This window comes from Canis lupus, chromosome 2 (assembly GCF_048164855.1).
Source record: "Canis lupus baileyi chromosome 2, mCanLup2.hap1, whole genome shotgun sequence".
NCBI classification, from domain to species: Eukaryota; Metazoa; Chordata; class Mammalia; order Carnivora; family Canidae; genus Canis; species Canis lupus.
The window spans coordinates 4,205,046-4,221,643 of NC_132839.1; the positions used below are offsets into that span (position 1 = coordinate 4,205,046).

General features: G+C 32.2%; 1 protein-coding gene across 19 annotated transcripts in view; it reads right to left on the reverse strand.

Moving 5' to 3' along the window:
* Nucleotides 1-16,598, reverse strand: part of FER (FER tyrosine kinase) — a 432,700-nt gene that overhangs the window by 230,361 nt on the left and 185,741 nt on the right. For 18 of the 19 annotated variants that reach the window (XM_072788238.1, XM_072788233.1, XM_072788277.1 and 15 more), the window contains 2 exons: nucleotides 15,692-15,784; nucleotides 3,765-3,968 (listed from right to left, as the gene is read on the reverse strand). In XM_072788238.1, coding sequence (XP_072644339.1) covers nucleotides 3,765-3,968; nucleotides 15,692-15,784 — 297 coding nt within the window. Of the gene's footprint in view, nucleotides 1-3,764; nucleotides 3,969-15,691; nucleotides 15,785-16,598 lie in introns of those variants that run through there. The other variant, XM_072788379.1, reaches the window with a different exon arrangement.

Consider the following 16,598-nt stretch of genomic DNA (forward strand, 5'->3'; position numbering starts at 1 on the left):
ACCAGCTTGAAGTGGAATTCAGCACATAATAGACATCCAATAAATACCTGCTGAATGAATCAATGATTTAACAAATTGGGCTACCCAATTTCACACAATAATTAAAATCTCCACTTTTGGGTTATTTTTGTTTTATTGACTCATATTCCTGGGCCTTACACATTACTTGCTCAATTAGTATTTCCTGAATAAATGGATAAAGAAATAAAAGATTATGATATGCCATTACATAGAAGATTTTTTGTTTTATTCTAAAATATTCAATATTGTTATTTTTAATTCATCATCATATATTATTTCAAATTTCTTGGCTCAATCATCCTTAATTCTGCATCTTTAATATTTCCCTGTACATGAATTCTACCTGTCTCACCTAGTAGGTTTTAAGTTCACTGGGAAGCCATACATTTTTCAGTTTCATCTCCTTACACTGAATAACATGGTCCTTTGCAAAATGGGTTTTAGCAAATGCCTGTCATATAAATAAATGAGAGAAATATAACTTGGCATTTTTCCCTTAATAATAAGATCTTTCCAGAGCACTTCTTACTACATGTGTTTTTGTTTTATCATACACAACAATAAGGATTTGCATCTATATTTACTAAACAAATGGAATAAGGCTATTTGAATCTCTGAAAATCTATCAACATTTATGACACAAACAGTTTTAGAAACAAACCCTAAATATGTTTAGGTATAAACTCTGTTGTATCAAACACCCTAAACAGGCTAATAACTATGGAACAGGTCTGTACCTAAAGCCAGAATTACAATGAGATTCAGATACTCCTAGATATGCTTAATATATCTGACTTGATGAAATTAATATATTTAGTTCCAATAAAAAGTACAACTCTTCTTGCCTGAAGAGCTAAGACAAAAGATATTCTCTGCCACAATAGTAGAAAATGTAAAAATTCAAAGTATCTTTGTCCATCTTGATCATTCATAATGTTCACATAATGTTCACAGCATGCAGAGTTTCACAGCATGTTATAAAGTAACTGTGATATGCATACAAAAAAACCCCAGCCTCAAAATAATTGCCATCCTACACTGCAGTTGACAATGTTGCTAAAAATACCATTATTTGTGATTGATGAATACCTCAAACCTAAATAAGTAAATTCTAAAACAACACTTTCATTACCATTTAAATTTCACAAATAAATCTCATGGAAACCAGAAAGACATTTTTTAAACTAATTTTTCCAATTACATGGATATTTCTTACAAAGTACATTTGTATTTTTTCAAAGTCATCAAACAATGGCAAAAATGCCTAATATTTGCATAGCACTTTATACCTTATAAAATATATATTTACTGATTTGCTTCCCACAATTATGATACAGGCTATTAACCCCATTACCTTCCAAACCACAGACTTTCTAAAGTGCCAAACTGGGATGAAATCCCAAGTCTTATGATACCAAGTTCAATGCTTTTTTCATGTTACTTGCTATTTTTCTCATTTTCTAAAATCTCATCTATCTTTATGTCTTCCTCTCTTAAGACACCTATCCCCTCATTTATGTACATCTTTTACAACCTACTTTAGATTATAAATTCCTTGATTGGACTATAATAGGCAATCATTAAATATCTGATAATAAATTTCCCCATTTATTGGCTCTTTTCAGGCAACACGTATATGAGGAAGGAAATGGGATAATTTTAGCTCAAGGAAGATTCACCTACGCAAAATGAAAAAGAATTAAAAAGTCTCCAAAAAGTCTAGATCACCTTAAGACTCTTACTTTTAACTGAATGAAGAACTCAACATTATATAATGAGAATTAGCTAAATAAAATTAAGCATTAATGCCTGAGGCACTCACAGAAATACAAGCACTCTCATCTTTAACAGAGATCTTTGAAAAGTTTCAATGACAGAAGGAAGCTGAAAAAAATCTTCAAATGTGAACCTGCAAGTCTTATTTTCAGAATATATTATGCCGCTCATTTTAGTCACTTAAAACAAAATGGCAATATTAACGACAAATGATAATTTGCAAGTAGACCTTTTCCTTTTTGTTTTTAAGAATAGTAATTTAAATTCATACAGTTACATTTTAAACTGTAAGTGGTAATAAGGGGAATATCTCAGTCTTGTTTCATGTAAGACATATTTTTAAAATCGTAACTTTTAGAGCTTAGAAAATAGAGGGAGACACTCAAATTTTAGTTTATACTTTACGTAGGAATTTGCCTTCTACAATTTGCATACCATTTTATAATATTGCCAGCATGGTCATTGGTTGGAATAGGGAAGCTTATAAAATATAAAATATATTATAACTTAAAGACACACAATCCGTAACTTAAAGACACACAAATTAGAAAAGAGTTTGCCAAGGAAATGAGGAATGACATACTACTAGAAACAGTAGGTTGGATGTACGAACATAGGAAAATGTGATTATGAAGTTGAGGTCTGAATACTACACAAAATTAACAATGCTGTGAAAATTATAATACAAACTTTAATGGATTTATTCCTTTCAATCCATCTGAATGGCATCTATTTTCATTCAAATATAATTTCTATGTGTGAATATATGAAATGCCATTCTATACTCTGAAATGATCACTTTCACAGTATGTCAATTTTACCTCAGAATTATAAATAGATACATTGATATATACATGGAGACAGATATGCAGATATAAACATATCTACCTAAAACCCTCTGATGTTTGTCTAATGATAATCGTTCAATCTTTTTGTAAGGTAATGAGTATCATTTGAGTGCCTGGACATAATGCTATTTGAAATGTTGGAGTAAAAAGTGACAAATAGAGGACTTCATATGCCAAGAATATTTAAAATTTCTCAGTGGGTAAAGTTAAACAAAATTTTGAGATTATTTTTCATCTGTTCAATGCTTAATCAAGAATATAACAAACTTAAGTAGTTTAGCAATACTTAAATAAATTTAAATAAGTAAATTAGTATTAAAACAGGCAAGGTGAATATTTCATATGATGAAATTTTTCATCATAAAGGGGGAAAACCTTAAACCAAAATTAATAATAAAGCTAATTCAACTATCACTGTCCCATTTATTAAGGAGTTTTATTATCCCTATTTAATAACATAATTCTTTTTTTTTTTTAATAACATAATTCTTAAAAATCTCTCATGGTACATTTTTTATAGCAATTTCAAGGGCCAGTTTCTTTTGTTTTTGTTTTTGTTTTTTCAAGGGCCAGTTTCAAGAGCATAAAATTCATTATTAAATTTATCCAGAAAAGGGGCGGAAATTATGATAATCATATTTTTAAATGTTTTAATTTAAAATAGATTTATTTTTTTATTTTTGTTTTTTGTTAAAATAGATTTAATGTTCACGTTTAACTTAAAATATTTTAAATGTTGGAGCGCCTGGGTGGCTCTGTTGGTTAACTGATCTCAGGAGTATGAGATCAAGACCCATGTTGGACTCTGTTTAGCTAGGAGTCTGCTTGAGATTCTCTTCCTCCCCCTGCTTGTGCTCTCTCTGTAAATAAATAAAATCTTTTAAGTTAAATTTGTAACAACTATTTTAATTTATAGCATCTTAAAACATGTATGTCCTTAATAAGATTAACATTTTAGTGAATTTTGGCATACTGTATTGAAGGAATTCAGAAAAAAGTAAAATTAAGTACTAAACTAAAGTATTATGGGCATTTATCACATACTATTCACCATTTTATTATAATTATACCATAATGAACAATATAAAAATATACATATAAACTAAATTGGAAACGTACATCAACAAATTGTATGATAAAGTGTCTCCTTTGTCCATCAGAATATACAGAAAGGACATATTCACCAGGTTTCCCATGACTCTCTCGCACCAAGAAGTCTCCTTGTTGTTTTAATAGATCTTGCGCTTCTATTCTGGGAATTGCACCGTGGTACCAGTCCTGTTCTGCCAAGGGCTTCTCACTTATGGGGATCGTATCAGAGAACTTGAACAAACATTGAGAAAAAAAATAATAATAAATTAGATAAAATAGGAATTCTTCCTGGTAAAATTCATAGCAATTATAAATACTTCTTACATTTGCTCCTCCTTTTAAATCAACCAATTAAAAGTTTCAGGATGAATCTGAATTTTTCTTAATTCTCAAAGAAAATATCTCCTGGAATATTGGTGCTGAAGTTTAGCTCAAATACATATCTTTCAGTACTTTGAGTTTGTTTATCCTACCTATCATACATAGATGCACACAAAATTAGCATTTATTGTTAGAATTTATAGTCTTATTCACCATATTATAAAAGAAATCCATATATTTAAAATTTACCAACCAGAGGATTACGGTAAAAGGGCATATTACCAGAGAATGGTCACAAAACAATTTCATTTTTATTTAAATTAAAAGTTAATTATTTTTATGGAATAAACTTGCAGTGACACAGGCTATAGACTGCCCATGTCCTCTGTTCCAGAAGCAACATCTACGATTTCATCTGATGCTGCCCTGCTTCTTGCCTTCCCCTTCCCAGTCTTACCCTCATTCCCCCAACTTCCTTAGCCATTACCACTGCCACATGGCTGGTCCTGATCCTGTACAGCAATGGACAATAAAGCCTTAGGAGAAACAGCAATCATTGAAAATCACCAATGTGAAATTATAAACACGTGGCAAAAACAAGAGAGGACTATAAGCTATGACCATGGCAGAAAAAGCAAATTATCTGTTATTTTAGGAGGCCACATGCTAATACCAAGGGAGCTAGTTATATTTCCTTGAAATGTTTCTAACTGATCATAGATGGAAACCTATTTTCTTGGTAAGAGTAAAAAGTTTGTTTTCATCATCCAAAGAACTAAATTGCTCCAGATGGTTAAGAGTACTATATGGCTAAGCTACAATAATGTGCACTAACTCTTAAGATACTTAGAATACAATATGCACAATGTCTCATGAGAAAGTAGTTTATAAAAAAAAAAAAGTAGTTTATAAATTGGAGAGATTAGAATTAATAATAAATGAAAGGCAAATATTCATACATAGGGTTTCTCAGGCTGATATCATGAACTCTATATAGGGACAAAGTATATGACATCTTTGTGGTAAAAGAAAACTAGTTCTGAAGAAAGCCTTCTTGTTTTGCACCACTAAAAAGGCCCAAAACTTACTGGTCAAAGTTCCATTTTACAAGTTATAATCCTATTGATTTAAAAAAAGAACCTTGAAAAATCCCAAATGGGCTTCAAAGAAGTTTTGGTTTTTACTTCTTCCATTTATGATACATTTAATTCTTTTTTTTTTTTTTTTAATTCTTTAAATATATACATGGTGTGACTTACACAGAAGTTTTTTGTAAACTAATAAGCCTTTTCTTTTAGTACTAATCATGATAAATATAATATTTCAAAGAACTTTTAAATCCAAAAGTGGATTTAAAGAAGAAATTATATAGAGGAATCAGTCACAAGTATGAAGTAAAAACAAATGCATAATTTACACAAAATTAACTTTTTATGTATACTGATACCAATGGTTTATAATTCTTAGTCAGTTATTAAATATAGCCTTTTCAAAATTTTATCACACTGTATCTCACTATAACAAATACCAAATTTTTTATATAATAGAAATATTTCCAAGAGTTGTCAATGGCAAAAGTGTTTTATTGATTTTTTTTCTTAGAAAAAAAATCAATAAAATAAGAAATTCAATGTCACCTCCTTGCAAAGAACTTGTTTTCATCATTATCTTTCAAGAAGGTTACATATTAGAAAGGTGTCACAAACAAGGATGTCATGTGCTTGATTTCTTGTCCTATTCAACCTATCCTCCCAAATGTTGATTTATTTAGTACAGTAAAATGGAGAGCCTAGAGAATTCATTAAGTCAGAAGGGCATTTGAAGTACAAAAGCTCAGCTAACACAGAGAAAATCATTTAAGGATTTGAATGTGAGGAATTTGTTTGGAGGGGAAAAAAAAAATCATTGCGAAAAAACATCTGTATCTATTTGTTTGCTTTAAAAAAGAAGTGAATGGGAAGGAACTTACATTATTTTATCACAGGGATTACACCTCAGTTCTCTGGATTTATTAGTTTCTTTGAAATAGAAATCTGTTGTTACCAGCTCCTACACAATACCGTTATAAAGTATAAGCTGAGGGCGCCTGGGTGGCTCAGTCAGTTGAGCATCCATCCAACTCTCGATTTTGGCTCAGGTCATGATCTAAGGGTTGTGAGATCGAGCCCCACATAGAGCTCCGCACTCAGTGCAAGTCCACTTGTCCCTCTCCCTGTGAACTGCTCATCTGCACAAGTGTGCACATTCTCTCTCTCTCTCTCAAATAAATATAATCTTTAAGAAGTGTAAGTTGAACAGTTTGTGAGTATATGTGTGCATACACGCATGTGCACACACATACACAGGGAAAGGCCCTATATAGGCCCTGTCTGGGTCTATCAGGTTTTACAGAGATTTCCCTGCAAGCATTGGAGGGAACATTTTTATGAACATGTTGTCAATTAAATTCCAACACAATTCTGCAAGCTTATTAGTAATAGAATGTAGAATGGATCAGCAACAAAATCCAACATCCCAAGAGCCACCATAATTACATCAAAAAGGAAATGAAGCTTCTTACTTCAAATATTGTATCTTTCTAATGCTCAGTAGGGAAAGATTTTTCCTTGTCAGGAAGTTACCTAAGATTATTGCCCAAGATATGGGGGGAGGGGTTCCTTTTTGAAGTTATAGTTAATCTAACACAGTTTATTAGTTGTACTTAATAAGACAAGCTTTCCTCATTGACTGGGCTAGCTGTTTAGCTCTTTTCCCTGGGTCTTGTTCTTAAAGAACATTCCAGTAAAAACATATCGGGCTTAGTGAAATAAAAAGATTCACTTAAGTGAAGAGGCAATGAGGAGTCAATACTAGAAAATAAAAATATTTGGGGGGAAGGTGGAGAATATGGGCCTATTTTTTTTATCCTCATTCAGCTTAATTTCCAAGTATGTAATGAAAATCTGTATGCCTTTATTTTTTTTTTAAAGATTTAATTTATTTGAGAAAAAGGAGCAGGGAGAGGGGTCAAGGGGAGAGGGACAGGAGGGAGAGAGAGAATCTCAAGCAGATTCTGCACTGAGAGGGGAGCCTGATATGGGGCTCCATCTTACAACCGTTGAGAGATCATTACCTGAGCCCAAACCAAGGTCAGATACTTAAGCAACTTAGCCACCCAGGTTCTCCCATTTGTATATATATATCAGGGACACCTGTGTGGCTCAATCAGTGGAGCATGTGACTCTTGAGCTTGGGGTTGTAGATTCAAGCCCCACTTTGAGTATAGAGATGACTTGAAAAAAATAAAATCTTGGGGCACCTGGGTGGTTCAGTCAGTTAAGCATCCAACACTTGATATCAGCTCAGGTCATGCTCTCAGGGTTCTGGGATCAAGCTCCACGTCTGGCTGCATGCTCTGCACAGAGTCTACTTGAGATTCTCTCTTTCCCTCTCCCTTTGCTCCTCCCCCACTTACACACACAGTCTCAAATAAATAAATAAAATCTTTATCTTTAAAAGTAATAAAATAAAATTTTAAAAAATCAAACTCTGAATTCTATGAAAATCAGGCACGAATAAATGATTAGAAAAAAAACCCGAAAATATAACAGTATGGAAATATACAAGTAAACCCTTCAAGGAGCTTGAACAAGCTGAATAAAACTTCCATATCAACATAAAAAAGTTTTTATGAATTTTTATTACCCATAAAAATGACATTTAATTCTCTTTTCTATTCTCATATAAATTTAGTCATTAATTTTATAGTCTAAGTAAACAATTATTTCAAATCTAGTTTAATATTATACTAGGGTGAAAACAAGCAATTCCAGATTTTAAGCATTTCGAAAAAATTGTGTAAAGACCTCTTCAATTTTAAAGCTATGTATCACTGGGAAATTCTAGATTAGGAATCAAATATATTAGAATTAGAAGTAAGAGAATCACCTCCTTGCAAAACATTGGAATAGTCTATTGAATAGGAATCGGCCTGGTGGTGGTAAAAGCTATTTTCAGTGAAAGGAAAATGTAATCATAGGTAGAAAGCATATTTTCTACCATTTAGGTTTTGGTAGTTGAACAAATACTTAACATAAAATGAGAACGTGAATTAATAATGTTCTTCTTGCTATATTTTTCAAAATTTCTAAGTAACTCCTTCTTAAATTAATGGAACGAGTTAATTCTTAAAACAATGAAAAATAAAAAATATTCTAGATATTTGATCTTCATGATCATTGCCTCAGGCTAGACAAAGGATGTAAATTAAACAGTGTTTTGTCTTTAAGAGGTCCTAAGGCCTATCTGTAATTCTACAAATTCTAATATTTTTAGCAATAAAATAGAACTGATCATTGTTTTATGTACTGATATCTTAGGAAAAACAAAGATACTTCATCTACTCTTTATTTTCCACAAATAAACTAGCAACAAAGCTCTTATTCATAAATTTCTTGATTAACAATTTGTTGTACTTTTTGAGAACCTGAGTTTGTTTAGTCTTAGCTATAATATAACTTTCTTCCAGCACAATAACTATGTAGAATTACATGCTGATTAGAGATCTGCATTCTCATACAATTCTTTCCAAAACTTTACCTAAAAAGATAGACAAGTAAGCCAAACTCAGATACCTTACTTCGACAACTTTCCATTTCCTTGACTGCCCTTTTGTATACCTTCTTGGATCTCTCACAGAGACACTCCCTCTAGCAAAGCATATCTGCTTAAAAGTTTTTGTTTTTAGCTTAATGCCTCTGCTTTTTCCTATACCTTCTGGTTTCCTCTGGCTTTGTCTTTTTTTTTTTTTTCTTGCCTCTTTAGTTCCCTCTTTTCTTTATTAATAATCATTTTCTTTTTTCACTTTATTATTTTTATCCATTTACTTTTTCCAATTGTACTTGTGACTCTCATTCAACCTCTCTCATCTGATCGTTTCACTCCATGTTTTCTACAGTTTTCTTTCTTTCAGTAGCAAATAGTCTTTCCTTAAAGGGGATTTATTTAAGCTTGACAGTATTATATATAAAATGTGCCACAATGTCAATAATAACACATTTTAGTCAGTTAACTTTAACAGTGCTAATTTCATGTTACATATATCAAATGAAACTATTATTAATTATTGTAAGGAGTCATATCTCAATAAATTTAAACATTTATCAGTAAGTTGGGATTTCTGGTGAAGAATACATTATCATTTGGACATGATCAGATCATTTGTTTTAAGCATTTGATTAAACAACTAAAAGAATAGATGTACTCCCTATACAGTAAAATTACTGGTTGCAGAAAATAAACCCAATGAGCCTTTCTTAAAAATTATGTATGATAATGTAATGATTCAAAACTAGCAATTCTGAGAATATTTAGTTTTCCTGAACATGACTAACTACATAGAGAATGCAGTGTACATATGGTAGTGAGATGATACAAGAATTTTTATTTTTATTTTCCTTTATTTCTCATTTCTTCTACACTCTAGTGTCCGAGGAGTGGAAGTGGCTAGAAAGAGAGGAGGTAAGTTAAAATCTTAAGAATAAAGAAAGACAATGAAGATTTAAAATATATAATATTTAACCTGAATTTAACAACATGTCTTGTTAAAAGAAGTACAATGTTGCTTTCTGCTAGGCTTGAAGAATACTAAAATCCATAAGTAGTTTATTATGCATGAAAAGAACTACATTTCCCTATGCCAACAAGAGAAGCCAAGCATTTTAATACTAACATCACATGATGTACAACTTAAACATAGCTGCGTTATAATTTTCAAATTTTCTAAAGAGAAGTAAGCCAGCTAAACTTATTTACTATATTATTCCATATAATGGAAGCATATCTTTATTCTCCATTTTTTTTCAAAATTCAAGTACAGTGATTCTAAAACTGAAATAACATATACGCCAACACAATATAGAAAAATATGATTTTTAAGGAAATAAGAGTTAAATAATTGTTAAATAATTAAATTATTATTCTTTATTATATGTATTATATTATTTATTGTATTACTATATATTATTAATCATATTATTATTATTCTTCAGTTAAATAATGAAGCATGTAGCCCAACATGGGGCTCAAATTCATGACCCTGAGATCAAGACTTGAGCAGACATCAAGAGTCAGATGCTTAACCAACTGAGTCATCCAGACGCCCCAAGAGTTTAATAATAATTCTTCTAAGGTCTTAAGAACAATTATTTGGACAAGGTGTGCTTTATTCTGATTTTAAAGAATGTTTTTCAAAGAGTGCTACTATAAGAAAGGTGTTACCACTGCACAGAGCAGTAATACAACTAGGAGCCACCAGGGGCTGTGAGATGGAGCAAGTTGTTTGCTCAACCACGTACTTAGAAATTCTTCAGTAAAAGATGGCTCTGAGAAAGGGAAGTATTCTTGACATGACTAGATGTCATTGAATAGAATGTGGCTTGAAAGACTTCCAATGGAAATGGATATACATGATTACCAGTAGGCTCCCAGATTATGCCAGTAATCCTAAAACCTCTAGCCCTGACTTCAGAAGCAGTCTCTGAGAAGTAGTTCTCAAAGCGAATTTATGGCCTCTCGCAGCACAGGAAGATGCTGGATATAGAGTAGTTCTTGGAGCCCAGAGGTAGTAATGAAAGGTTATTTAAGCCTTTTACTATATTGGAAAAAAGCCCACATTCTAGGAGCTGTTAAAACATTTAAAAACTACTCAGATCATAACAAAAAATATTATAAATCTACCACCTGATACACCATATTCGATTAAAGCCAAATTCATGTATCATCTGATTACCTGATATTCTCCTTCCATCAAGGTCAAAGTATTCCATGACTGCCTTCAAATAGGCTCTACATTTTAGCCCCACTATTAAAAATGTTGAAATAAATAGCTATGACAAGTCCAATGGAAATAATATTAAGATTAATTCTAGTTTCATTTCCCTATGTATACTGGAATTAATTGCCTTCTTTTATCTAAAATTATGCTTTAAAGTTTCAATTTTTATATGTTCATTTGAATGAAGAAACAGGGATTTCATAGTTGTTGCTTTTTTTAAGATTTTAAATTACATATGTTTCCACATATAAAAGAATGGATCTGGACCTCTGTCGTGCACCATATACAAAAATTAACTGATACTGAATCAAAGGCCTACATGTATAAGCTAAAACTGTAAAACACTCAGAATGAAATAAAGGTGAAAATTTGGATGGTCTTGCATTAAATGGTGGGTTTTTAAATATGACACCAAAAACATGTGCCATTAAAGAAAAATAGATAAACTGGACTTTGCCAAAAACTTCTGTCAAATGGCATTATCAAGAAAGTGAAAAGACAATCCATAAAATGAGAAAAAAAAATTGCAAAGTATGTATGTGTTAAGGGGCCTGTATCCAAAATATATAAAGAACTCTTACAACTCAAGAATTAAAAAGCGACTCAATTAGAAGTGTTCAAAGAAAATGAACAGTCATATCTCTGAAGAACATACACAAATGACTAATAAGTACATGAAAAGATGCTCAACATTAGTAGTCAGTAGGAATATGCAAATAAAAGATGTATCACTTCACATCCACTAGTATGAATATAATTTTAAAAAAACGGAAAATAACAACATTGTAGAGAAATTAAAACATGTGTATACTGCTAGTGTAAATGTAAAACACCAAACTACTGTGGAAAAATGTTTGGCAGTTCCTCAAAAACTTAAACACAGAATCACCACATGACCTAGGAGTTCTCAGGTATACAACAGAGTGAACTGAAAATACACGTCCCCATAAAAACTTGAACAGCCATGTTCACAGCATCATTCATATTCATATTATTATTCATAATAGGCAAAAAGTGGAAACAACCCAAATGTCCATTACAAAAGATGACTTTTCTTCCAAGTCCTCAAAACCGGTCCTCATAGTCTCTAGAATATATCATAGATGTCTAATCAAGCTTCCTATACTTTATTTTGAAGATCAAATCATAAACCAAGTCCTATGAACTACTATTTATCTGTGAAGTTATAAATCATTAACTTAAGAAAACAAGATTAGGATATGAGTCTTAAAAGAGATTTATTCCGTCATATAGTTTTTGCCTAAAACTATTTTTAATTCTGTATTTGCTATTTACACTTGGGTAAACAATATGTGATAAATTCATGAATAGAACATTATTCAGTGATAAAAAGGGATGAAGTGCTGTTACATGCGACAACACAGATGAACCTTGAAAACATTACACTGATCAGGAAAAAACAGGCACAAAAGGTCACATATTATATGATTCTATTTATCTGAAATATCCAGAAGAGGTAAATCCTTAGGGATCAAAAGTAGATTAGTGAATGCCAGAAAATTGGAAAAGGAGGGAAATAAGGCTAACCACTACTAGGTATGGAGAATCTTATTGGGGAGATTAAAATGTTCCAGAAGTAGACAGCACAGACGGTTGCACAACATTGTGAGTACACTAAAAACCATTAAGTGTACACTTTAAATGATGAATTTCATAGTATGTGACATGTATCACCATAAAATATTTTAAATATGGGGCCCCTAGATGGCTCAGTGGTTGAGCGTCTGCCTTCAGCTCAGGTCATGATCCTGGGGTCCTGGGATCAAGTCCCACATTGGTCTCCCTGCAAGGAGCCCTCTCCCTCTGCCTATGTCTGCCTCTGTCTCTTATGAATAAATAAATAAAATCTTTTAAAAAATATTTTAAATATGCTTAACTATATCATTTTGGCAAGGTTTTTTTTCTATTTTTTTATAGAGAAAAATATTGTTTAGAGCAATAAAAAAATTCTATTTTACATGTACAAAGTTAGAATTCTCTAAAAAATACTATATTGTGTCAGAAAAGAATTTTAATTATGATTAGTCTCTAAATTGTTATGCTTCTTAGATTATCATACTTAACACCTGAAACCTTCACATTCATAAACAAGACCCAAGACCTCAATTACCTGTGTCTTTGAGGGAGAAATCCTTTCTCCAAATACAAGGATACCTAATGATTTAGAGAAAAAGCTGTGTACGTTTATTTACAGTGAACAATAGTGTTATAAACTATACACCACCCCAGTCTTTTTGGTTCACGAGATTTCTAAATAAATCAGGAAATACCAAGGAGCACTTAACTGATAGAAGCAATGATGGCCTACAGCATGAAGATACAAATAGACCAAACTGGGCATTGAAGTGAACGTTCTCTAGAATCCTCAGTTACAGAGGGAACATTTTCCTGGACAAAATGGGCATTTCATAGCTTTGAGGATATTGATAATTTATGAAAAATAGATTGCAACATATATTTGAATGAGGTACATACTTTGTGGGAAAGGCACTTCATTTCAGCTAAAAGCATCCCAGGTTATCAAGAAAATGAACAAGCAAACATTGAGAGTGTTATCCCTTTTCCACTATCATCGAATTCTTATTTGTCTGTCGCTGGCTAAAATCTGAAGCTCTAAATTCCATTCTCTCCTAATTTTTTAAAAGATTTTTTTTATTTATTTATTTATTTATTTATTTATTTATTTATTTATTTATTTATTTATTTATGAGAGACACAGAGAGAGGCAGAGACACAGGCAGAGGGAGAAGTAGGCTCCAGCCCAACGTGGGACTCGACCCCGGGACCACCGGATCACACCCCGAGCCAAAGGCATATGCTCAATAGCTCAGCCACCCACGCGTCCCCCATTCTCTACTAATTTTACACCTGGGAATAAAGGTGAAGATAACCTGAATTTATAATAGGCCTTCATGCTCAAGTATTTACAAGAGTTGACTACAGAAAAATCAAGTGGGGAAACACCTTCCGTGAATTAGTCCACAAATAAACTGCTACTAGTCACTGGCACAAAGACCTCCGACTAAGTGAAATAAAGGTGAGTTAATGACAACTCAATGATGTCATGTGTTTCACTGACTTATTTCAATGCTAAATAATTTTATGAAGCGCAAACTGAGGTATCCGAACATTTTAAGAACTGATTTTCTTTTTTTTGAAGAACACATTTGAACATTTCCTTTCAGGAACTATTTTTCTCTTTTGTAAAAACTTTGAGTATTTCTTTTCTAGAACTCTTTTTCTTTTCTTCTAAGTCATGAAAACCTGTCCTCATAGTCTCTAGAATATGTCACAGGTGCCTAATCAAGCCTCCTATACTTTATTCTGAATGTAAAATCATAATAAACCAAGTCCTATGCACTACTATCTATCCGTGAAGTTATAAATCATTAACTTAAGAGAACAAGATTAGGATATGAGCCTTAAAAGAGATTTACTGTCATATAGTTTTTGCCTAAAATTATTTTTATTTTCGTATTGGCTATTTAATGCCACAGGAGACGGTCTGCATCAGTTCACAGCCCTTCCCTGTTCCCATTAAACACTTCTGGAGGCCAGAAGTGACCATAGGAGCACCAAAGGCTAACACTGAAGGAGAAAATCTCTCATGTTAAAATATAATTTTCTTCATTTTTGTTAATTAAAATAACTGATGCTTTGCCTCCATTGTGTATAAAAGAGTGTTGCTTGAGTGGAATAAATACAGGAACATGTGTTACATATTAAAAAGGAATTATAGCAAATAAATCCAAAGTGTGAATGGAGATTTAACCGATCTATGGTTAGGAAATACCATGATTTTCTAAATAAGGCTAGGTCACATTATTTTAAAAAGCTGAGCTTTTCAGTAATAAGAAATAATATTAAGATACTATGTAGAAACTTGGAAAGATGGAGGGCGGAGCACAAAATTAATTTGTACTGAATATTGTTGTTTTGACCATCATTCATTATCATTCTAAAGCTCTACTGTGAATGAGGGATAGCTGGGAAAAAAAGTTTGACAATTCAATTTTAATGGTAATGAAGGGGGATCCCTGGGTGGCTCAGCGGTTTAGCACCTGCCTTCAGCCCAGGGCATGATCCTGGAGTCCTGGAATCAAGTCCTGCATTGGGCTCCCTGCATGGAGCCTGCTTCTCCTTCTGCTTCTCCCTCTGCCTATGTCTCTGCCTCTCTCTCTCTCTGTCCCTCATGAATAAATAAATAAAATCTTAAAAAAAAAAAAAAGGTAATGAAGTAAGAAAAATGCTTTAAAATTTTACCATATAAATGGAAAAAGAATTTACTTTATCCTGCTTGGCTATAGCTGCTATTACGACAGATCTGAAATATTTCATGCACCACTCTGATATGTCAAACCCAAAATTCAAACAGACTTCAATTTAATGACTGAAATGTTCTAAAGAGTATGAACACACATATAAATTAATACATTTAAAAAATACATATACAACAGTCCCTATTATAAAAATGTTTCACTGGAAAAAAAATTTGTCTATGCTCTTCTTCTAATAAAGCCTCAAAAAACCTAAAATGTTTCCTATGATCATTTATATGCAGTACAGGAGATTTGGAATACAAGTTTATTTCCTTCCTCCCTGTATCAGTTTTACATAGAATTTGTAAATTATACATACCTAATTATATGTATGAACATACTCATATACATACAAAAAGTTATTATTATGTACTTAGTTTTATATCTGTAAGGAAAAATTTACCTATGATAGTCATTGTTATCAGAAAGAAGTTAGAATATGATTATTTTCAGTAGCACATAGAGTTCATCCTACTTACTGTTGAAGAGCCCAGTGCAGACTTTGGAGACCTAATTATTCCAGCAATTGAATGACGGATGGACTCAAATTTGGATAGCCTCTCCTTTCTTTCCTGGAAAGATACAGAAAGAAGCCTTCAACAATAGTAAGCTAGTTTATACAGTTATGCTGGGTAATTAGGTATTTATCCACAGCTCATTAAATACTAAATAAAATACAACATTAAAGGTGACATTAAAGGTGACAAATCATCAAATGCATATAAACTCTATAGTATTTTGGTCCCTTAATAAATGTCTTGATTTGGGGAAAAATAAGAAAGAAATAAAAATTCTTAAGAAGAGAGAAAAGAAGAAATGCAAAGGAAATCCATAGGGAACCAAGTATTAACATGCAGGTGAAAAAAAGAAAAGACACAAGCTATGAGGAACCAGTCTAATATAGATTTCAGAGTGTAGTTGTGAGGGATTTCCAAGGAAACAGTAAGAGAGGGAAAACAGGAGGAGAACTATATTGAACATATTTTTTTAAATAGTGAATTCCACTTAAGTAGCTAGGAACCTTCCCAAAGATTCACATGATCTCATGATGACGATGACGATGATGATGACACCACCAGAAGAGGACCACAAGAAAATAAAAAAAAGGATGAGGTGGTGGGAGAACTCCACTAAAGAAAGTCAATTCAGATTGTACTTGCTTTAGGAGGTATATTTCTGGGTATCATATATCACAATCGAAAGAAACTTTTCCTTATAATTTCATATCTTTAGATCCATTTAACAAATGCAAACGAACGGCTAGGTAAGAGGGTAGACACAAGAGGAAATAGAACAAAAATGAGAACTAGGAGGTAATAAGGAAGGATTGTGAGGGCCTGTCAATTTTTTTTTTTTTTTCTTTTTGTAAACGTGTGAAATGTGGTT